The following is a 23,960-nucleotide window of genomic DNA, read 5'->3' on the forward strand; positions in this document are numbered from 1 at the left end:
GTGAGCAGGTCTGTGTAGGTGTTAATTTAACTATTAAAGGGTTCGACAGATTTCTGATATATATTTTTGTTCATTTTTGAGGGTTAAAGTTGCAAATTTACAGAAAAAAAACTCAAGAAGATTCAAAATTTCAAAAAAAAATTCAAAATTAGATTTAGAAATCCCATAAAAAAAGCTTATTCCAAATTTAATCAAATAAATAAAATAAAAGTTTAAAGTGAACGTGTGTAAAGAAAATCACTCCATCCTAGAAAAAATTTACATTTATTCAACGGACGGGACAAGATGGCCGACAATGTTTCTGCACCGCACTGAGGAGCCCTGAACACGAGCTGGCCAACTCTTCCAGCCTCTGCTGAAGGCTAGTTAGCATGTAGCTAACGCTCCAGAACTGCTTGGACTATCTAGCTACTTGATCTAGAAAAGCACCGTTTGTCTCAGGACACCTCGCCGTCCGCTCAGAGACAGTTTGAAGGCTGCTGACATCGTTTCGAGAGGCAGAGATGGAGAGGACGGATGGAAGGACGATGGGAGGAAAGAGACGTGGACCTTATCTAGGAGAACAAAGAGCAACACTGAGAGCTCAAGAAAAGCCTGAGAGCCTCTGAGAGGATTCATCTACAGCTAGAAGACAGAGACACCGAGAGATCATAGAGCTACAGAGGACGCGGCGGGATAGGCTAGGCTAGGCTAACACAAGACTGCGACAAGAAGCTCCTAAAAAGCGGGATCTATCCAGCAGGGACGGGGACGGGTTACTGTAATTTACATATCTACACATACAGTAAGGGTTAAGCCTTCTAGAGACAGAGCGACTACACCGGACTGAGGCGAGCTTCTACAGACCTGACAGCAGAGCGGATGGTGGTTCTGGACCATCACTGATGGACGGGATGGGGATGCTGGACCGGGACACGAGTGGTGGCCCGCAGGCAGACGAAACAAACGTCAGACTGAAAAACCTCAAACTATCTCCGCAAACTTCAACTCTCCTTCACGCCAAAAGGACGAGTAACAGCCCCGCCGCGGCGGGACAGCCACTGATAAGTGCAACATGTTTGTGCATTTTTGCAACAAAATTGAATCATTATTATTATTATTTTATTTTTTTATAAAAACAAATCGTTTCATCTCAAACTCATTGGCTCAAAATTTGACCCTCAGAAATAGTAGCCCTCAATGGAAAGAACGTACATGCACATGTGTAAGCAGACGCACAACGACGCAGAAATACACACCGACGGACGCTCCGGCTGAGCGACGGACGCTCTGGCCGAGTGAGCGACGGACGCTCCGGCCGAGTGAGCGACGGACGCTCCAGCCGAGCCACGGACGCTCTGGCGGACGCTCCGGCCACGACCGCTTGTCCAATTTGACTCCCAAGGTTTGGACAGCCATGCACTGTGAATCAGTGCGATGTAAAGTCAACTCAGCTTGATTCAGTAACATTTAGCTCAGTCAGTGCTGCTGTCCTCCATCATTGGCACATTAACACAGATCTGCCAAGAGGTGATGTAAAAGCTCTCATCTTACAAAGTCTGATGGCGAGCTGATGAAGACAGAAAAAACAGAACACAGATACACACAGATCGTCCAGCCGCTGACGTCGCTATCAGGCAGCAGGTGGGCTAATGATGCTAATAAACACTCCGTCGCATGTTCAAGCGTGGCTGGTTTAAGGCCTCGTAACACCAACATGGAGCACAGCGGAATTCCAGTATGAGTGGCGTCGTTAGCAATTAGCCACTTTATTAGGAGACATACCAACTGTTGTTAACTGTTCCCATTGAAAAAGGGAAAAAAGGGGGCTAAGCTAACCTAGCTTGTTTCTCTTTTGAAGAATAAATTGCAGCTGAAAAATTACCGTGCACACTGTCGGGTGTGAGCAGGTCTTAAAACAGTTTGGTTCCACATCTCTGTGCTGTGCTAGCATGTGGCTAACCCCCGCCTCTGTGTGTATCTGTGCTTTAGGGCATGAGTAACAAAGACTTAAAACGCATAACAACAACTACTATTAACAAAACGCTTCAACAAGTCGCTGTACAAGCCCCGATAAACATCCAGGAAAGGACTGAAAATACAAATATATCCCAACAGAGCGGAAAGTGACACACTGAGACCGTTGGATCTATCGCCGGGTGGACAGATGTGGACGCAGACGGCAAATGAGGGCGGGGATGGGATGGAGGTCGGCTGTAAAGGTGTTGTCTGAAGCAACTCCTGCGCACACACACACACACACACACACACGGAACAAACAGGTGTCCTCTCCTGAGCGCTCCAAAGGTGCCGTTGCAGGCGGACGGTGACCCAGAGAGGACAAAATAGCACCAGTATGAAATAAAGCTAATTCTGCAGCAGGGACTCTCACACTGACTGACCACCAGAGGTAGGACTCCACCAATCCTCCTCCTCCTTCTCCAGATTCCCTCTTCTGAAACATCACTCCATTGAATTTTAAACAGAAATCAGACGGTAAACAGAGAGAAGCCTCACACACACTCACACACACAGACACACAGGGAGTTGCTTCAGACATCTTCTCCGCCTCCATCCCTCCATCCTCTGTGCTGTCATCTCCTCCCTCTCCTCCAGCTCTGAGTTTTGGTGTCGGTCGGTCATCTTGTCGTCTGTCCGTCTGTCTCTTTAGTCATGTGATCACATGGTTTGATCGTCCTCTCGTGTGTTTTCCTCTGCTGTTTGTTTGTCGCTTTTGGCACTCTGCTCCCCCCCTCCCCCCTTCTCCTGACTGGATTACATAAACTGCATCTGTGAGTGAAAAAGCAGAGATTCAACATGGTGACCCACTGAGTGAATGAGTCTTAAACCTGGTATTATGTGTGTGTTACAGACCTGGGCTCCGGGCATGGGTGCAAAGGGGTTGGTGGGTCTGAGAACAGGCTGGTTGTACATCATTGGCTGAGGAGCCATCACAGGTACCCCGCCCATCTGACCCATCTGGGGAGGAACCTGACGGATGGAGAAACAGAATCAGTCATTCAAAAGAGGATTCATTCATGATGGAGATGACCAGAGAGAAAAAAACAAGCAGGGAAAGATGTAAACTAAGCAGAGAGACGACAGACATTTAAGCCCCGTTCACACTGAAGAAAGTCAATCCAGCTAGAGTAGGATTGGATCCAGATAGTCTTTAAGCTGGATACGTTCAGACCTATTTTCAAATCTGGCTATCACACACAAGTGTCCGTGCTCAATCCGGCTTAACCTGGCTTGTTTGTTGTCCTCCAAACCACTAGGTGGCGCCTCTTAATATACAGAGTCTGTTCAGGCCGTGGTAGGGCCACGTGTGCGCATGTTTTGTGCATTTTTTGGTCCGTGTCGCTCGCTCTTTCGTTTTTTTCAGTTTAAAAAGCAGTTTATTCCTTTTTAGCCCTGTGGAAAATAAACTCAAAGCTGTCGTAGTTCGACGGTTGTTTACATGCAGCTTTTCTATGCGACCCAGAAGCTGTCCCTGTGAACCTGGAAGTCCTGGCTAGTCGCATTTGCGTTCAGACCTGAGCCAGATGTAAGCCAATCCGGCTAGATCCACATCCGTGAGGTGGATTGAAATCAATCCAGATATATCCAGATACGGCCCGAATCCTGCTCTAGCCGGATTGACTTCCCCAATGTGAACCGTTAAAGGGATGAGGTATAAAGTGAAGAGTGGAACATTATCACCACTTCACCGTGATGTTAGACCGCCTTTACCAACAGGGAAATAAAGCTGTGATACTGAATTCTCACCACCTTCAAAGCCACCAGACTCCATTCACAAAAACAGTAAATGAACCTCAAAGAAGAGCTGCAGGAGTCAGGTTACACTGAAGAAAAATGAAAATAAAGCAATCTCATGGCAGCATCTAGAACCAGCACTGCTACTCAAAAACACAGTAACATTCCTCACTGTGCACACACACACACACACACAAATGTAAAAACTACATGTCTTCTTTTGAATGGAGTCTGGTGGTGTTTTACTGCCTCTGTTGACTGTAGTAACACACTGCCTGTTGATGCAACAGGCCTGTAATTGCAGAAGTCAAAGCTGTGCACACTCACCATTCCATACACAGGCACTTGTGGTGTGGTCATGGGGAAAGCCATGGGAGCTGGAGCCTGGAAGAAGAGAACACCGACATCAGACAAGCAGCGAGCAGAAGCCCCCCGAAAACAGACACGTTTAAACTGGTCACAACAAGATAGGAGCACAGCAGCACCGCAGGCGGCGGGAGCACTGAGAGGACGCCTGCTGGGAGGGGGAGGGGGGGCTTCACAAATCAAACCGACATGACAGCTGATTTGTTGCTGCATCGAGGCTTCTTCACAAAAATCTGTAATTTATGTGGCGGTGCATTCGAGTGTCTGTGAACACGGAGGAGGAGGCTGAAGTGTTTCCAAAACAGCGCTGCCTTCACTGACCTCATCCATCACTGTAAATGAGACAACTGTGGCATTTTTAACAGGGCAGCACAAAGCCCCTCTCTAACACCACCTCCAGTCTGTGAAAACAGGAAGTGTTTCCAATAACTCATCTATGAGGTCAAATGATTGAATCACTTAAATCACTGCAGGGTTTACGCTTTAATAAACCTGTACGAGCATCATTCTCTCATTGATAATGATGCCTTGGTCAGTGACTGAGTGAACAACACACAGCGCTGATCAATCACTGCCGTCTGTAGTGATGTCTGTGACCTGTTGGGTGAGGTAAAGAACAGTGGGCCTCGCTCTAATATGTTCTTAATCTGCGTACGGAACATCGTGCGTATGTGTGTGAATCATGAGTGATTAGTCCATCTAAGGAAGCCGCCTGCGTAGAGTTTATTCATGAATGAAGGAAGCGGTTACACGAGAATAGAAGCCGGCCCCGTCCACATGGAGGCGAGCGCCGCGTGTTTACGCAAACGTTTTGAACCGTATGAGCGTTTCATCCACACAGATCCAGCGTTTCAGTAGCTAATTTCACATTATTTGTTAAAAATGAATGAATCCCAGATTTGTGCATACACACTATTTCTGAATGATTCAAAATATATAACCAAATTCTGATATATATATATTAAGTGTTAAAAATAAGCTGTATACTTCAGTGTACACAGTTAACATGCAGCCGATGCCTCATAAAGTGGATTTAAGTCAGTCTGTGAGTTTTACGTCAGCGTTTCTGTTGTTTAAACCTTGATTAAAGATTAAATTGATGAGATGAACCATCTGTCTCTGAGTCTGTGTGAAATGACAGCGAGCATCATTTCATGTTTTCAGACCTGACAGGATGAGACGCTCTCTATGCACCGCTGCAGCTTCTCTGCTGTCCGTCTGTCGGAGCGCCGACGCACCGTGTTTCACGTGTGTCTGTTAACGCTCAGCCTGCTGCTGCTGCTCTGCAGCCTGCATCCAGAGGCCAATCAGAACCATAAACAAAGAAATTCTGATTCTGATAACGTCCTTACATAACTAGCACGGGCTATTAGCATGTAGCCCGAGGTGAGGAGGTTATTTGTGCAACTCGGGTAGGAAGAGAAAATCTGTTTTTAACAAGCGTCTCTGGGAGAAGAGAAGAAAAGGAAGAGGTGACAGAATAAGATGAAGAGCCAGATAGTGAGGAGGAGGAGGGTTTCTGAGCAGCTCGTTAAGACTTGTCTTACTAAACAGAGATAAGTACTTACATAACTAGTATAGAACATTCCATTCTGCATCAGGACGCAACAGGGAAAAAAGGACAAAAGACAAAGAAGAGGAGACAAAGAGGCAGAGAGGGGAGGCGAGAAGAGGAGTGGAGGATGAGCAGAGGGTGATGAAAGAGGAAGGCAAACAGGTGTGAGGGTGAGAGAGTGAAGGGAAGACGAAGGAAAGGGGGGGAATCAGAAACAAGACATGCACAAGAGAAAAGAAAGCAAAGGGGAATGAAGAGAAACAAGAATGGAGGGGTCACGACGTGCACATGTCGAAAACAGGACGAGCAGATGACCACGCAAAACACCGACGTGATAAAACCCACAGAGGGGCGAGGAGGAGGGAAGGAAGGCGAGTGGATGACGGTGCAAAACGGGCGGAAGACATGCATGAGGAGGACGAGTGGGACAGGAAGGAGAGATTAGAGAGGATGACAGCGAGGGTGAAGAGGGCAGCGAGGGAGGAGAGAGGAGGAAGAATCAACAGGAGAGAGAGAGAGAGGGAGAGAGGGAGGCGAGGGTTAGTGACAGTTTGTCCTCGTCAGCCAGAAACTGCAGTCCAGAGATCAGGAGGACAATCAGGAGCTGCCAAGTCCAGCTCAAACACACACACACACACACAGACACACACACAGCTATACACTGTACGAAGCCCTTACATCCACACATAATTTCCCATCTATATACAGCAGCACAGTTGCATGCACACAGACAGCATTCAGTGTGCGCACTGCAGCCATTTTTGCTTTGTTTTGCACATCGGTAAGGTGTCTGCAAGTTACTATATGTTTCCCACCATTCCAGGTCTTTATGCTAATGCTAAGTGCAGAAATAATGCAGCACTTAGAGCTGCATTAAACAAACATGACAGATTTGTTGTTTACTACAGATAATGGAGCAGGATGGCTGACAAAAAAAATATGGAGCCAAGCAATCCTGTTGCCTCGGTTTCAAGCTTTTATGCTAAGCTAATCACTAGCTGGTGTGTTTAAGAAATAGTGCAGTACCTAATGTTGCAACCCTTTATGCTAAGCTAACCGGCTTAGAGCTGTATCTAATAGAAACTCCAATTTAGCAAGGCAGATATTAGCTAGCCATCATTTTCATACATGCTAAGCTAAAGCTGTAGCTTACAGCACACCAAAAAACACCGACTCAAAAAAATCTAGATAAGATATTGAGACTTTGAGGACTTGCAGCCACCTTAGTGGATCCATGGATCCATCACATCAGTGCTGTGCTGTGGGTGTCTGCCTTCTTACCACATGTTGTACAGGCATGGGCTGCGGGGCCATGGGAGCCGGACCCCACTGCGTGGACGACATGGTCTTATTTTGCCAGTTCTGGCCACCCGTCAGCTTCTTCTCTCCAGGCTGGCTCCACTGCATCTCTGGCCTGCAGTGGGACGAGCAGGGCAACAAAACAAGCGCGCGGTCAGGAGGTTGTTTTTAAAAATACACTCAAACAACAACACAGTCAGTCAGGCCGTGGAGGAAGAAGAACAGGGTACACACAACACCAGACACAGTCTAGAAGGTATGATCACAACTTACTTCTTGGCTGGGGTCCCACCAAACTGCAGATCTGAGAAGGGGTAGAAACAAAATCAAAAGTAAGTGCTAAGATTTGAAGACAGGCTGAGTCTCATTCCTGTTTCTCTGGTTTGTATTATTGAAAGACTTTCAGTATTTTTTGGTTATATAACTGTTCTGTTTGTACACTGCGGCTCTCTCTGCTGACATGTTCTCATGTATCTCGACACTCACTGCCCACGAGGTTGGCCAGAGACGAGTCGAGGTCATTGGCTAGCAGCTTTCCTCCAGGATGGATGGCCATTTGAGGAGGAGGAGGTGGTGCGGTGTGTGTGGGAACCGTCGGTTTTAACAGGTCTCCCAGAGCATCGAAACCTGAAGGAGAAACAACTCGTACATGTAAATGTGATGAGGTAAAGCAACAGATGGAGGTTTCACACAGACACCAACAACAAACTTCAAATTTAATTTAAGGGGGCGGCAGGACTCGACCGTTCGCTGAACCCTTTTCCCACTGCTTAGCAACTGTAACCAGGCACAACAGCCCTGTCAAGCGTTGGTTAATCAATATGTTGAGGTAAGATAGAGCAAGTTTTAGCAGCGAGAGAGTAAGGGCAGCAATCAGTGCGGGATTCTTCTGGTTTTATGTGAGCTGCTAATGCTAACTAGCTCAACAGCTACCAGAAAGCTGAGCATTTTACCAGCTAATGCTAAGATAATACATGATAGCTGAGGTGTAGCATGTCCCCATTGAGTGGAAGCTGGCTGATGCCAACAGAAATGACTGCAGCTATCAGTATGTAACCAGTCTGACCCGCGCCTGTCCCAGAAAGCTAACGAAGGGGCGCGGCTAATCCTGCTAAACTGTAAGGTCTGGAAATAATCGAGCTTGAGGAGAATAAAGTTAGAGCACGGATGATGATGGTGAAAAGTTTTTTGTATTAGTAAGAAGTCATTTCATCCTAATGAGAGCAGACTCAACTTTCCACCTAATTTTCACAACTTTTCAAATACATCGACTCTTTTAATGAAGCGGACCTGGACAGTTTTGATCCGACAGGATTGCTGAGCTCTTCCTCCTTAATATCTGTCCGCTCGCCTTCCTGTTAATTGAATTCATCCTGGCCTATTTTTAGCACTTACCCACCTGGGCAGAGGGTTCCTGTTTAAAGCAGATATGCTGTAGTTTTGTCGTACAGCAGCCTCATTCTATCAGCAGCGGCTCTATAATCCCTGACTCAGTAGCTTGCAGTAGTTGTTTTAGATGATTGATTTATCTGCTGGCTGCTGTCATGTACACACTCTGACTCTGAGCTGTGATTAGTTTTGAGCATGTATGTGTGTGTGAGGGGAAATGGATTGTGTTGCTCTCACGGCCGGTACGTGCAAATGACAGTGCAGTCATTTCCTGTGCTGGTGTGTAAGTGCCCGTGTTAACAACTTCCCATGTCAGCACTCATTCACCTAATAGCTCTGTACCAGTCTGCTGTAGGAACCTGGAGGTGTGACCGAGCAGGGGAGGAAGAAGTGGTTGATGTGGCTAAAATAAAAGCAGAGGAGGCAAGATAACACCCTTTGGACGGTGAGTATGTGCAGGTTTCTGAGGTAAAAACTCCTGTTCTGATGTCACACATTCACTTTCAGGGTGGCCTTTTATTGTGGGCAGTTTGAGGTACACCTGTGCACTAATCATGATGTCAGATCAGCATCTTGATGTGGCACACCTGTGAGGTGGGATGGATTATCTCAGCAAAGCAGAAGTGCTCACTATCACACATTTAGACAGATTTGTGAACAATGTTTGAGAGGAATGGTAATATTGTGTATCTGGAATGAAGTTTAGATCTTCAAGTCCATCTCATGAAACATGGGAGCAAAAACAAAAGTGTTGCGTTTATATTTTTGTTGAGTGTATATATATACATATATATATATATATATACACTAATATATATATATATATATATATATACATATATATACATATACTAATATATATATATATATATATATATATATATATATATATATATATATATATACACTAATATATATATACATATATATATATATATACTAATATATATATATATATATACTAATATATATATACTAATATATATATATATATATGTACTAAATCTGTGGAAAATTGAAGGGTCAAAAAACCTACAAAGACCCGCTATCATGTGGCTTTTCTCTTTAGGGGTAAAGAGTCCTGGGGTTAATTGATTCCTGCTCCGATCAGCTGCTGTGTCAACAACCTTTTTTGCAGAACCGTCGTCAATAGCACTCTCTAAAGAGTGCGTACGCACAGTTTTACTGGTGCTGACTAGTAATAATCAGGTTCTATTATTAGCTTTTCTGGCGTTCACAATCCTTCCAGGCTTCGATCTATGTGCTTATGGTTGAACCACATGTGGTTCGGACCAATAGGCACCATGTGAGGAAGTACCGGTGTGTAAAGCAACAGCTTATAAATGTCTTGTTTGCTAATAGTGTATATGGCCCCGTTCACACTGGAGAAAGTCAGTCCAGCTAGAGTAGGATTGAATCCAGATAGCCTTTAAGCTGGATATGTTCAGACCTATTTTCAAATCTGGCTATCACACACGCGTGTCCACGCTCAATCCGGCTTAACCCGGCTTGTTTGCGGTCCTCCAAACCACTAGGTGGCGCCTCGTAATATACAGAGTCCGTTCAGACCGCGGTAGGACCGCGTCATGTTTTTTGTTTGTCCCGTGTTGCTCGTTCTTTCATTTTCGGTTAAAAAAAACAGTTTATTTCTTTTGTAGCCCTGTGGAAAATAAACTCGGGGCAAAGCTGTCGTAGTTCGACGGTTGTTTACATGCGGCTTGTGTACGTGACCCGGACACTGTCCCTGTGAACCGGAAGTATGCGATTGCTATATATATATATATATATATATATATATATATATAATATATATATATATATAAACATATGTGTGTGTGTGTAAAAGGGGCACTGCTGGGTCTTGGATGTGAACGCTGCCATTTGTTTTTATTCCCACATTATTTCATGTTGCATTGGGGATGCTAAAGGGTTAAAACAATTAATACCTGAAGAGGTGATGATGGGAACAAGACGACGACACAAAGCAGGAGAGAAATGCTGCACTGCTATAAACAGAGAGCACAGAGCAGGAGGAGAAAGGCTGGAGAAAAAAAAACAAAAACAAGCAACTGATGGTGGAAAAAAACGGGAGGAATAATATTTAGTTAGGAAGCGGTGTGCAGGTCTGACAGTGGTGCTGACACAAGAGATTCAGAAAACACTTTTCCTGCTAGCTTAGCAGATGAGAGAAAAAGAAGGAGAGCAGGGAAAACACACAGAGACAGGAAGGAGAAATTAATAAAGTAGGAAGGAGCACGAGAGAGAGAGAGAGAGGGCGGTGGATGAGGACAGAAACCCAGCTCGGCCCACTATCTCTTTAATTCTCCTGACTCTAATTTCTCTCTCTTTGTCTGCATTTCCATTACTGTTGTCACTGTGATAAAACACTTGGGCGATGTGGCTGATTTTTTTTTGTTTCTTTCTTAAACCACCGTGTCAGTAAAGCTTGGTGAATTAAATTTAACCCAGAGAGCAAAAGAAGAGAAGCAGAGACACACACACTGCAGGGAAGCGAGGAGGAGGAAGAGGAGGATGTGATGGAGCGAGCGCTGAGAGCTGTATCGAACAGGGAGGATAATGATATCAGTGTTAGCTTAGGTGTTTCAGCAACAGATCTGATAGTCAATAGAGTTTAAGATCTAACAGAGGGGGAGGGTCCTGTTGAAGGCTTGACTCCAAAAGACAGAGGCTGCATTGGTTCATTCTAACGTGACATAAGACATTATGCGTGTTTTATAAAGATATGACAGGAGCTTCAGAGGAAGGCTGTTTTCTACATATTATTATCACTGTGTGGACAAAAGTAAATGGTTTGTTTTTAGGGGCTTGATGCTGCAGCAGATTATATATTATACTAACTATAAAGGAGTAACTACACCCCCTACACAAAAGGAGAATTACTGTTAAATGTGATGACACAAAAAAATCAGGCGTAGCAGAGGAGACACAGAAGGAGGACTTTTAACTGTGAATGTAAGCAGGGAGGAGGAGGAGGAGGAGGAGGAGGAGAGCAGATGGAAAGGAGTTGCCTGGGTGATTCTCGTCGTGTGAAGTGCGATGGAGAGAAGAAGAGGCAAAGAGATGAAACACGAGGAGGGAGGGTGGAGAGGAGGAAGGTGGGAATGGTGTGAACGACAACAGAACAGACTCAGACAGATGGGACGGAGCAAAATGACAGACGCACAGCAAACACCAACAAATACACACAAAAAGAGACCAGACACACATCAGCCACACACACACACACACACGTTTTGTTTTGTGAGAGGCTGCCAGTCGCCCAGATGGTGTATTGGTAGTGGAACACACACTCTATTAATAGAAAGAAGTTAGTCTGTCCGAAGCCGGGGTCAGGCTGCAGCCCTCCAACTGTTCAATCTGAAGAGAGGCTGACGGGGTTACACAAGATTAGGGCGAGATGCCAGAAAATCTGAAGTCAGACGCATCTTTTGATAAAAAGAAGCGACGACGCAGCCGTGCATGAAACTTCACCATCAGCGGTCCTGTTCTGGACAGCTGCTCCATTTTACTTCCAGTAACGCTGATTGATGGATGCCGCCGCAGCAAATATAAAGCTCGCCGTCGGCATGACAACAGGAAATAAGCCTGGGGCTATATAATAAATAATACCTCATCAGAGGATGATGCATACCTCAAAACAACGAATCATATTTTCCTGTAGCCTTAATGTTCCGATCTATCTGCCATAATATCCACGAGCATTCGACAGTGGAGAACGACTTTCTTTGAACTACAAGCAGCAGCTGTGCTAACGGGGGTCGCCATCTTGGTTGTGCTCGACTCGAGAAGGTGAAGCTGGCTCTAAACGTGTTTCTGTATTAATGTCGCGTTGCTGGATATTTTTACAAAGACGCCAGTTTACTTCACCCTCTAGTGGTCATTTAAGCAACTGCATTTGCTGGGGTGTAAAGTGCCATGCAGGTCCATCACACTGGAGAGAAGGTCTCCCACACTCTGACATCAAAACAACCTAGATGGATAAACAGCACTGCAGGCTACATGCAAATATTAGTTGAAAGTCAACTTAATTAATTGAAAATAAATTCACCGTGGTAACTCGCGGTTTAAACCTGAAACCTCTGTCTGAACTTCCTCCTCCCTTGATGATACAACCTGTCTTCAGATGACCTCTGCAGGCTTCTTCTTAGCCGTCAATAACTCAGCATGCCTTAAAATGAAATGATATGCTTTGCAGGAGCATCTCGGGGCCTTAGAGGGCTGAGAAGTGCTGAGATTGATCGTGTCAGTTGCTGAGAGGTTAAAAGAAGGTAAGCTAATCAAAGGGCTCAGACCTGCGACACTCAAAGCTGTTACTATAAACAGGCAGGAAAACCACACCAAGAGCAGCTGTACAGGTTCCTACACATCGTCTCCTCACTCAGAACGACTCATTGACTTACAGACTTTGTTGGATTGTGTGAATGGAACAACATCAGATTGATAGATTAGCTTTTAGGACTTGTGTAGGAACCTTTGAAGCAGAGAGCAGATGATTGATTATCATTTTCTTCAACCGAAATTTGTTTTCATGAGCTCTTTCCTGCCGTCGTTTGAAGTCGTACAGATGATGCGTCAAAGCCAGAAAGTTTCAAGCAACCACCCTACGGCGGGGAACAACCACAAGTTGCTGGAGCTAGTCAGAGGGTTAGTGAAATGCTACGCTAGCACTGCCAGCAAAAGCTGAAAGGTTTTTAGTTTCCAGTGTGTCTGGACAGTCAGACAGTGAGAGCGTTACCGGCTGCAGGTTGTGGGCCGTTGTTACTGGGTGCGGCCTTATTCCCAAACACAGCATCGAAATCTACAGTCATGGCCGTCGGGGCGGTCTGCTGCAGAGGCTGGCTCTCCAGTCCTGAGGAATGCAGTTACATATGACTTATTAAAGGAGCTGTTCGTGCTGTGGAGAGCTGACATCCTTTTTTCACAAAAGAAGCAGCTGTAAGATTGCAGAGACCAAAAGTCGGCGGCTTCTCTCTGGTAAGGATTCCTCCACCTCCTGCTAAACTAATCCCATTAGATTAGGAACATGAACATTACAGTCCTCAGTGTGCTGCCATTGTTGTTGCTTAGTAACTTGAGATTCTGTGCAGGCTGGGGGGGGGGATGTCAGGCTAAAGCCGCACACGAGGAAATCCACTGATGCACCTTTTGTTTTCTTGTCTCCATTCGCGTCCGGGTTGGGGATTAGGGGGGTCTGAATCCTCAGAGAGAGACAGAGCAGTTTGTCTTTTTGTGGGATCCACAAAACAAGAATTCAGCATAAACCAGCAGCAACAGTTATTAATAGACACTGTTTCAGCTAACCTTCCAGGAACAGAGGCAGGAATAAAACCAGATGTACTGAGCGGGGAGGAAAAACAAGCTTTAGCCATGTTAGCATCTCATCCTCTGTGTGCGAAGAGAAGAACTCTCAGTACATTTACAGCTGGACGTTTCCTCCTGTGTGTTATTTTTAAGGGAAGCTTGTTATCTCAGTGTCAGAGCGCCTGAATGCTGATATCTAAGAAGCAGCTCTGGCTCTAAAAGCTGGCCAAACTCTTTCTAAATGGCTTCCTTATAATCCTCCGTCACAAAGCCTTTAATACAACACACCAACACAGCGTCCAGATGCATCTCTGCGCTATGTTTTTGATTTGAGACGGCTGATAGCGAGCTGAAATGTCAGGCTGTAACTGTACAGTGAAGTTGGTATGTGAGAGCCGACACATTTTCCACACTGACAAACAAGAAAACGAGGAGAGGCTCGTTCAATCTCTGCTGACTTCTCCTCTGACTGGTTTATCGAGCTGCTCGGAGTGTGAACCGAGGATTTACTATTACAAAATACTGTTTACTCAATAAAAAAAAAAACACCCCCACACACAGAAGAGTGTGTCTCCAGACAAGGCAGGTCAGGCAACATTAGTTTCTGAGGACATAGTAGGAGTGATGGTGGGTGGAGGCAGGGTGGTCATGAAACAGATGGATGGGCGTACAGGTGAATGAGCGGCCAGAATCAGATTTACCTCTGTGCACCTGGATGTGTACAGACGGAGGCGCCGAGGTTGACTTTTGATGGTCAGACGTCGGAGGGCAAACTCCGAACTTGCAGACTTCTGATGACTTTTATTCGTAGAATTCAATTTTTTTCTATATTTTGGACTTTTTCCTCAGAATGACAGTTTTTATCCTCTTAGAACTGAGTGTCTGAAGTTCTTTTTGGCAAATTCTGACTTCGTTCACTACATTTTTCTCCCTAAAATTCAAAGTTTTGTTGGAATTTAGATTCCTCCCTCACATGAATTCTGTTTTGTTTCCTCAAATGCTTTAACTTTTATTGAATCGTCACTTTTTTCTCCTCTCTGAAGTTATGAATTTATATTCAGATGTTAAACAGAACTGGCAGAAAAAGTCCAAACTGAAATTTTTACAGTGACCTGAATCTTTTCCTGTATGAAGTACAGGTCACACTCTGTGTGTGCGTGTGTGTGTGTAGGTAACATACCTCCCCAGGCACTAGTGGCGTTGGAGATGGAAGGAGTGCTCTGCACGGCAGGGATGAAGGCCGGCTGAAGATCAAACAGGTCACTGTTCAGATTGGGCACACTGAGGACAGGGAGAGGGAGAGGGAGAGAGAGAGGGGCACAGATGAGGGAGAGGAAGGTAAGAGTGAAGAATAAAAAGAGACAAAAAGACAGATGGAGACAGAGCGTTAATATTTAATCAGTGGAGCATAAATAGCTAAAGCCACCACTGAAAGTGTTCGTTTGTCACAGATAAAGATTAATCCTCTCTCTCAGAAGGGCTGTAAAAACGTCCACGGAGCAATAAAACAGTTCGGAGCAGTAAATTCTGAGCTTGTTACAAAGTGAGTATGTTGAATCTCCATCACCAATAAAACTCAAAGGAAGACTTTCAGCAAAATGTCATTTTTGAAATGGTGAGAAGGAGGTGTGTGTGTGTGTGTGTGTGTGTGTGTGTGCACCTGTTGGCAGACAGCGTAGAGCTGAAGAACTCCGGGGTCTGTGTGATGTGGTTGTTGTTGGCGCTGCCTATCGACTGGCTGCTGGGGGAGGCAGAGGGTGGGGTCTGCATGCTGATCTCCTTCAGACGCTGGTCCTGGAAAACACACACACACACACACACACAGATACAGAGTGAGAATAACAGCACAACATGATCCAGGAAGATAATGGTTAAACAGTCATTTCCCATTGAAACCAACAAGCAGATTGTTCTCAGTGAGCTTAATCCCTGGAAATTAACATGTTATGTGAACAGACCTACTTCACCTCAGCCGTCCTGTAGCTTCACTTTAACAGATTTCATGTTCAAATCGTCACAGTTACTACTGTGATACTAAAACTCGCGCTGAGACCCAGGCGCTGCTGAAATGCCAACTTTTGTTCTCTGCTGTGACAGATAAACAAGTGTCAGCAAAGTGCAGGTGGTGCTGCAGCTAAGGTGACACACGGTCTGTTTTTGTTGGTGATTTGAGGCGATGCATTCATACGACAGGTTTAAACGGGGGGAAAGGCTTCTCTCTCCCTCTCTGGATAACACAGAGGTTAAATCCCATGCTGATCCCAGATCGTCAGTGCAGCACTTTGAAGGTGCTCCTGCACATTTGCCACCTCCAGACTTTCATTTCTTGCATGAATTTTGCTTCAGGGCTCGGTGTGATGCAGGCTAAGTTGGAACAGCGGGGACATCAGACTGTCGGCTCGTTCCTCTGTAGCTTCACATCATTATGTATGACAAGTTAAAATGCTTTACAAATCCAGCTGAGAAATGAGGCCAATGGCAAAAAAAACTGCATTTCCTTGAGTAGCCACTTGAGGGCGGCTCCAAGAGTGAGACCATACGCCCAGAGGTCCATGTTAGAATGTCCTTGAGAGCCTGGTGGGTGGCCCCCATGCTGTCCCTAATCCATATGTATACTGCTACTGTAATTAAACCATGTATACACACACACACACACACTGTTTATAGACTGTTACGGGTTTTGTTTTTGGTGTTTTATTTCCCACCAGATCGCATTATGTCTTGGCTGCAATGACCCGATTCCCCCACTGGGATCAATACTTTTGTGTTTCATCTTGTGGGAATCTGCTGTGGGAAGAACCGTTAACATGTCCTCCCCAAACACACACACACTGTTTGGTAGACAAGTCAAGCAATTTACAGTACAACAGAAAAGGTGCAGATTATTATTATGGATGGCCACACAGGGAATTTAAATGCAGCCTTTGTCTGTTTTATTTCCACATGACTGCCCGGCGGGGTTTTAATTCTCTTCCAGACTGAAACTTTAAGGTATGGAAATCTTCCAATTCACTTTACAGCCTCTTCCACCTTATAAGGATTTTGGACTTTGAGCGGATTAATAAACAGAACCTCCCCGCTGCACGAGTCCTCCCTGATTTTTATTCTGACGGCGTAGCCAGGAACAAATGGGAACTGATGTTATTGTTTGGGCTAAGGCCCCAGCTGGACAGTAGCTGAGTGTGTGTAAGTGTTTGTGTGTGTGTCCATATGGACACCAGAGAGCACAGACAGCTGGACTAGAGTATTTGGACGACCCCTGCTAACCCCCGGCTCTGTCTCTCTCTCTCTCTCTTTCTTACCGAGTTATGTTCTCACTCTCACTTTATCTTCCCTCTCCTTTCTAACTAAACCCAAAGGTAATCAGTGGACCTTGGCAGAAACAGGGCAACCAAGGGCACAGAGTAAACAGTGTGCTAAAATCCAATCAAACGTGCCCACAAACAAACACACCGAGACACCCTGGCAACACACACTAATCTGCTTCATGTACACACAGAGATACGGCCAACACAGCCAGACACATAGTGTATCTCCTCTGCCAGGGTGTAAGCATGCTTAACATGCACACGCACACACACACACACACACACACACACACGCTGTGTTGTAGCTTCACTGCTCTTACTCAATTACAGCTTGCTGTAAGGCAGGACTCCCAGGGCCAGAGCGAGAAATGTCAACACATTTTACACTTGACTTTCCTATTGCTCAGCTCGCCGCTGAGACACTCGGCCTTTATTCTTAACTGGAGTTCAAAATTTGCCTAAAAGATGCTGGACGATGTATCAGCAGCAGCCATCAGCCACAAACGGGTCCGTCTCTCAAGCAGGGTGGAGGGTTTTAGGTGCTGTGTACATGAAATAGAAGCCTTCTGGATCTTCAAAGGGCGCAGCGAGAAATCTGATAAAACTGCTTCATCTGATGTCGCCAGCAGTGACTGCTTGACCTGCTGCTGCTGCTGCTTTGGACTAATAGTGGACTGTAAACCTCTGTTACCTTAAGAGCCTGCAGTCTGGCCTGCTCTTCCTCCAAGGCCTGCTGCTTCTCCTTCTCATCCATGCGGCTGAAGGACATGCCGGTGGAGGAGAGAGATGAGACGGCGCTTGACAGGGTGGATGCTCTGTGAGGAGGAGGAGAAAACAGAGCAGATGTTCAACATTTTTTTATATATATAATATTTTCAAGACTCTCAACCTCTTCAGCCTTGTGCTCTCCATCTGATCCAATCAAGTTGAGGGACAGTCCTTCAGTGTACATTCGCCTATACCAATCACAAGGATGCAAATACAGTGTGTGTGAAGGACCCTCCATACGTAGCATGTTCACCGACAGTGGCTCAAAGATGTTCAGCATCATTCAGCTACTTGCATTTTATTGAGGGGATGCTTTGGTGTGCTACACGAGCATGTAGCTTCAGGATTAGCAGGGTGAGGCTGGAAGGTCGCTGCAGCTGATGGGAAACTTAAAATAGCTACATCAGCATGTTTTGCTACATCCTCGTTGCGATGCTCGTTTGTTTATATTATGAAAATGAGCTTTTAGTTGTGCCTCTTCGTGTTTCTAGAGGTTTTCAAACTGCACTTTCAGGTGTCACACAGACCAGCACTTCAAATGTCTACCTGGTGTCTGCATTCAACTCCTTGGTCTTCTTGCCCTCCAGAGAGGCCAAGTGCTGCTCCAAAGCCTCCAGGAGGCTGCTGGGGGCCTGAGAGAGGAAAAAAGAGAAAGACAGTTGGTATTCCACTTCCTCTCAACTTATTCAAAATCCCCCCCCTCTCTTTCTTTCTTTCTCGCTTACATGTACAGTAACACAACACACAGCACCCAGAGTTAGTTGGTCTCACAGGAAGGTAACAGAGTGCATCAGGCTCCAAGAATAGCCATGGCAACATGCAGCAAACACTCAGACTGTTAGCAGCAGACTCAAAGGAGAGCGAGAGAGAGAACAAAGAGGAGGTTGAAAAACAAAGGTGGAGAGAGCAGAGGAGAGGTTGAGGCGTCTTCATTCTGACTTCCCATGAGCAGAGGGCGGCTCTTTCTGTACTGTTAAATCCCTTCTCTCGCACTGTGAGGTCCTGGCGCACTCACACAGGATATACTTTTTACCTTATGACATGTTGGAAGGTCCTTTTACTGCATTTACGACTCATTAAGAAAAACAGGAGCAAATAAAAAGCCCTTTGTTGTAAGAAGAAAGCAGGCAGTATCTGAGGAGTGCATGCTACTTGGGGATTGTTGCTATGCTACTACAGATAAGCTGCAAATTCAGGTTCAGCTCCAACAAGTGTGCTTGTTAGGTGCCTCATTAAAGCTCCAAAAAAAAAAAAAATGAAGAGGAAAAATCGAGCCAGACAGCTGCATTATTAAACGTACAATCCACCCACTAAAAAGTAGTTTAAGCCCTTTTTTTTTTTTTTGGCTGAGGAGGGGAAATTCTTCCACTGTGCAAATATGACAACGTCATGTCTGCTTTCCCCCGTCCACAAGAATGCAAAGTGTGCTGCAGACAAACACGCACATTTGGCTTCTAAGTTCCTGCCAAAGTGTTGCCTGGTTGTTAAAGAAACAGCAACTCACAGAGGAGAAAGAGTCCATCTTGAACCGGCAGTGGGTTTGAATAGGAGTAAAAGCAGAGCTGGTGTATGCCCGGTCAATATTAGCTCTGACACACACACACACACACACACAAGAAGAGAATCCTGTTTCTCTCCTCTCATGTTTTTGACATTGGTCCCTCACCTCTGCCATGCATGTTGCAGCAATGATGTCGTGCATGACAAAAATGAAATAAACATCGTCTAAAGGTGGAGGACAGAATTTAAATGAGTGTGTGGAGACCCCTGATTCTTTCATGCAGATGAAGACAGAGAGGGGGTGGCAGGGTGAAGCCTCATTTTCTATTCATGAGGTTTTGTGGCCTTTTGCTTGTTTCGCCGGAGCTCTGTGTGAGCATGTGTGTGTGTGTGTGGGCTACAAGCAAGCCACCTGAGGCCAGCACACACATATTGTACTGAGCAGACACCAGAACACTCCACAGTGAGGGGAAAAAAATCAAATCAAAGAGAGAGCATGCCTCAGAGTGCCAGGCTGCACACACACATACACCTATATTATAAGGTAGTGTGATGTTCATGCAGAGGAGGGGGGGGGGGGGGGGGTAAGCAGGTTGGAAAGGGTAAGCGGTACAGTGTGCAACCCACCACCTACAATGTATGTTCCTTTTGTTTTCTGCGACAGAGGAGGGAGAAGAAAAACATCTATTTAACCACTACAGCGCACTTTCACTACAAATCCTACACCCACACAGACCGCATGCTGTTCACCTCCATCGTCATTTTTTAGAGTAATGACTGATCTGTATATGAGGGTAAAGCACCCATCATCAGTCTAATGATCACTTTATAGGAGATAGATCTGAAACGTCCCCCTCCTGACTCTGATGACCTGCTGCTGATATGTGAACTCTCTTTGGCTGGTGAGTGCAGTCGCCTACTTTTTGTGCTTTAAGCACCGACAAAGAAGCTGCATTCAATTTAATGTGAATATTTATAATGAAATAAGAACAAACTGCAGCCAGTAGATGTGACAAACCCACCTGCTGCAAGCCCAGCTATCATTCTATGAGGCTAATGTTTACCATAACATGCTGATTTTTAATGCTCATATAAAATATAGCAGCTAATAATTAGCAATAAGTAGTAATACATAGTAAGGCCTTGATGGTCAAGGGGCTGCATTAAGAAACAGCTAACATGCTTTTGTTCAGATAAAATGCTTGCCATCTTAATGTAGCATGTTAGCATGCTCTCACAGCTAATTAACAATAAGTAAGCATTAGGAGCAGGATGGGCACCACCCTAATTTATCATGTTAGCATACCCTCACACTAGCTGAAGACAGGTGAGTGGGAGTAGAGGCTGTAACAATTAACAAGCTAATGTTAGGCTCAATATTTCCCATCTGAAATCAGGGAGCTGGCATGTTCTCACATGGTTAATTGGCCATAATATATAAGAACTGGGGCCAACACATATGACAGACTGAAGACATTATAATTCTGCATCATTATATGGGTGGTGTTTTAATGTGGGAGGAGTGTTGGTTGAGCAAAACAAGTGTTTTACATCAACTCCTCAACAAGGAAAGTCATTACTTCCAGCCCCGTTGTGATCAGTTTTAGTTCTTTGAATCCAAGGTCGTGGCTTCTATTTTTAATGTGTGTGACTCCAAAGAAGATGAAACGAATTGAATCACCGAATAAAAGGTCGGTAACAGTTTTCTGCTGAATTTTAAATGTCTGTTTATAGATTGTTTTTCGCCTGATGTGTGCCAGGCAAACACAGAAAATGTCTCAGAGGTCCGCCCATAAACCGGGAGGAGGATAAAGAAACCCCGCTTCCAGCAGTTCCGCTGAATGCACAATTAGATAAAAAGGCCTTGATGATTAAAGACAGAAATCATGTAGTCTATTCCCCGCGTACTGTTGGTTTTCCCTTTGTTGTTGTAATTATCCTTATTTTTGTGGATCCAAGGTCTGAGCTCATCGTTCGCCACGTGATGAAACCCGCTGTTGACGCAGAGTTTAAACAGGCCGACTTAACACACCTCAGACTGTTGTTGGATCTATAACGAGCATTCAGAAGTGAAGAGGAAATCAGAAATCAATCACCCCAGAGGGGGGCTGGTTAGATTCAGAGATCAGGTTAGATGACTAGAGATGAGTTGGTGGAGAGCAAATGAGAGAAGAAACGGGAAAAAACACAGGTGTAAGACCACATGTAAGCTGAAGAGAAGGTGGAGAGGAAGCAAAACAGAGAGGAAATCAGAGAAAAAGAGGTGGAAGGTGAGATGTACACTGACCTGTGAGAGATCTGGGATGTCACCCTGATCTATTCCAACTTGCTGTCGTCAAAAACAAATAAAAAAATAAAATAAAATAAAAAAGGGAGAAAGGTAGGTGGGATAAAATGGAGAAGAAAACAAAAAAAAAAAGAAGGAGAAGGGCGGGGTCAATTCGGGGAAAAGATGAGAAAAGAACAAAAAAAAAAACAGGGGAGTCATTACTTCATGCAGTGACAGCGGCAAACAGAAATAAACAAGAAAAAGTTTCAGACATCTGGATTGGCTGACGAACCAACCAATCACAGCCACAGTGAATGACGATGATGACTGCACAGTGATAAACATGTCCGACCGATGAGTGGGGGGGAGCAGGCGTGAACGATGGCGTGATAACGCTGAACACACTCATAAATGTCAGGTAACACTACTGTGAACATTTAAGGACGCAGATACACATCATCAGGCTAATGCTAATGCTAACAGGTGGCTAACTAGCTTGATAAATATGCTGCAGAGTTAAGGTGCTTTAACTTCGCTAATAGCCTTTTTACAACACAACTGCTACATTTTTGTGTTTGTGTTTTAGCTTTATTTCTGCAAAATTGTAAAGATTGGACACGCTAACTAGCATTAGGCTAACTAGCATTAGGCTAACTAGTCTATACCTTTTTTAAACTAGAATTAGCATATAAATTAGCATGCATATATGCAAAAGGGAATCTTTAGCATGTACGCTATATTTTTTAGCTGCAATGAGCGCTAACATGCTATCTGTTTTTTAATTAAGCACCATATTTTTTTAAGTGTGTCTATAAGAACACTTTACTGTCCAGGGAGCTTCTCAGAAACCTAATTACAAGGGACAAAGGAGTCTGATTGGGACCATTTGTTTCTCTACTGGGGAGAAAGTGAAACCACCGGTGAGAGCTGGCTGTGCTGAAGTTTACAGTGGCTGATTCTCTGTGTTCACAGTCTGTGGAAAGAGGAGAGAAGAGGAGAGAGGGGGGCAGAGGGATGATCTGTGGGCGCTGGGCAGAGCAGAGCCACACGAGTATCCATCTTTGTCAGTGGAGAGACGGAGAAGAGAGGAGAGCGTGGGGAGCTGAGGGAGAGGGAGCTAACAGAGCGCCTAACCACATCCTCCATCTCCGGGTTATTTTGGGTGTCTACATACACCGTATGTATGTGTCTGTACAGCAGAATGTGGGGCAGTGAGGGTAAGTCAGGTACCATGTTCCTAATGTAAAGAAGTAAAACAGAGCTGCTCTTCCAGAATTAAAGAACGTCTGAATACATTCCTGACGTGTGTGTGTTTGTGTGAACATACCTCTGCCACTTTGAGGAACTCTGACAGCTTGGTCATCCTGTTCAGAAATTTCTTGTAGATGTCCAGAGCGTCTTTACACTGGTTTTTCTTCATGTCAAAGTATTTCTCTGCAGAGAGGAGCAAAGAAAGGAGGAGGAAGAAGGAGCGATCAGAACATGATGGGACGGAGAGCAGCGGAAACATTTGGCAGCTACATGACAGCCTGTCAAAACCAACAGGGCTGCCGTGACAACCACGGTGTACACACACATGTGTGTGTGTGTTACATGTAGACACACAACCCGCTCACATGTCATCATCTCACATGTTAGAGTAGAAGCATCAGTGGGCTCACCGTAGGCTGTGTCTTCACTGACAGAATTACAGATTTGGGTTAAACCAAATGATTGATATTATCTTAACATTCAGCACTCAGCTATTAACCAGCACACTGTTTACACCAAGATTAGCAAATATTCAGGCTCTTTAAACCCACTAAAATGTCTTTTTACTGACGTGTTAGATGCTGTGCCAAAAAAACAAAGTTAACTGAAGTCAACACTGAATGAATGAAGTGCCAGCGTGGATTTAATTTGGGCTAAATGGTTACATGATGTCATGTTTACATTAGAGCTGGAACCATTCAATAGCCACAACTACTGCAGTACAATGAACTGAACTGATACCAGTGACGGTACCTGGTACATGCTCTTTTTTGCATGCTAATAAAATTGGCTAATGTCAACAAAGACAGGGAAAGCCCTTATTTATCTCAAAACAACTGATTTTACATTTTAACCTGGATGCCTCAAACGTTATGTTTCATCACCACCGCTAGCTGCATGCTAAAGATGCTAACATTAATGTTCACCATCGCCCATTCAATCAGTCTATTGTGTGTAGCACGCTTTTCTGGTTTGAAGTTGGACATTGTAACACGCAGGTCTACAGGTATATACTGAGCCCCCCCCAGATAAAAAAAGAGGGGAGTGCAGCCCTAACAAGGACCATTAAGATTAGCTATCAGTAGTATCAACAGAACTTTGCATACTACTTAATGCCTGGTTTACACTGTGCGAGTTTGGGCTCAGACATAGAGCCGTAGATGAAAGACGAGCATCATAGGAGAATCGTCGAGCTATC

The 23,960-nt window shown here is 44.9% G+C and overlaps 1 protein-coding gene across 5 annotated transcripts in view; it reads right to left on the reverse strand.

Annotated features, from left to right (window-relative positions):
• Nucleotides 1-248: 248 nt before the first annotated feature.
• LOC114435845 (phosphatidylinositol-binding clathrin assembly protein) overlaps nucleotides 249-23,960 on the reverse strand; it is a 56,611-nt gene continuing 32,899 nt past the window's right edge. For 2 of the 5 annotated variants that reach the window (XM_028405766.1, XM_028405769.1), the window contains 14 exons: nucleotides 22,839-22,945; nucleotides 21,530-21,571; nucleotides 19,877-19,897; nucleotides 18,289-18,374; nucleotides 17,666-17,789; nucleotides 15,327-15,460; nucleotides 14,847-14,947; nucleotides 13,101-13,214; nucleotides 7,442-7,582; nucleotides 7,229-7,259; nucleotides 6,938-7,070; nucleotides 4,063-4,119; nucleotides 2,854-2,970; nucleotides 249-2,769 (listed from right to left, as the gene is read on the reverse strand). In XM_028405766.1, the coding sequence (XP_028261567.1) occupies nucleotides 2,755-2,769; nucleotides 2,854-2,970; nucleotides 4,063-4,119; nucleotides 6,938-7,070; nucleotides 7,229-7,259; nucleotides 7,442-7,582; nucleotides 13,101-13,214; nucleotides 14,847-14,947; nucleotides 15,327-15,460; nucleotides 17,666-17,789; nucleotides 18,289-18,374; nucleotides 19,877-19,897; nucleotides 21,530-21,571; nucleotides 22,839-22,945 (1,223 nt within the window). In that variant the 3' untranslated portion in view covers nucleotides 249-2,754. The remainder of the gene's footprint in view (nucleotides 2,770-2,853; nucleotides 2,971-4,062; nucleotides 4,120-6,937; nucleotides 7,071-7,228; nucleotides 7,260-7,441; nucleotides 7,583-13,100; nucleotides 13,215-14,846; nucleotides 14,948-15,326; nucleotides 15,461-17,665; nucleotides 17,790-18,288; nucleotides 18,375-19,876; nucleotides 19,898-21,529; nucleotides 21,572-22,838; nucleotides 22,946-23,960) is intronic. The other 3 variants (XM_028405767.1, XM_028405768.1, XM_028405771.1) reach the window with 3 other exon arrangements.

Source organism: Parambassis ranga, chromosome 5, assembly GCF_900634625.1.
Source record: "Parambassis ranga chromosome 5, fParRan2.1, whole genome shotgun sequence".
Taxonomy (NCBI): domain Eukaryota; kingdom Metazoa; phylum Chordata; class Actinopteri; family Ambassidae; genus Parambassis; species Parambassis ranga.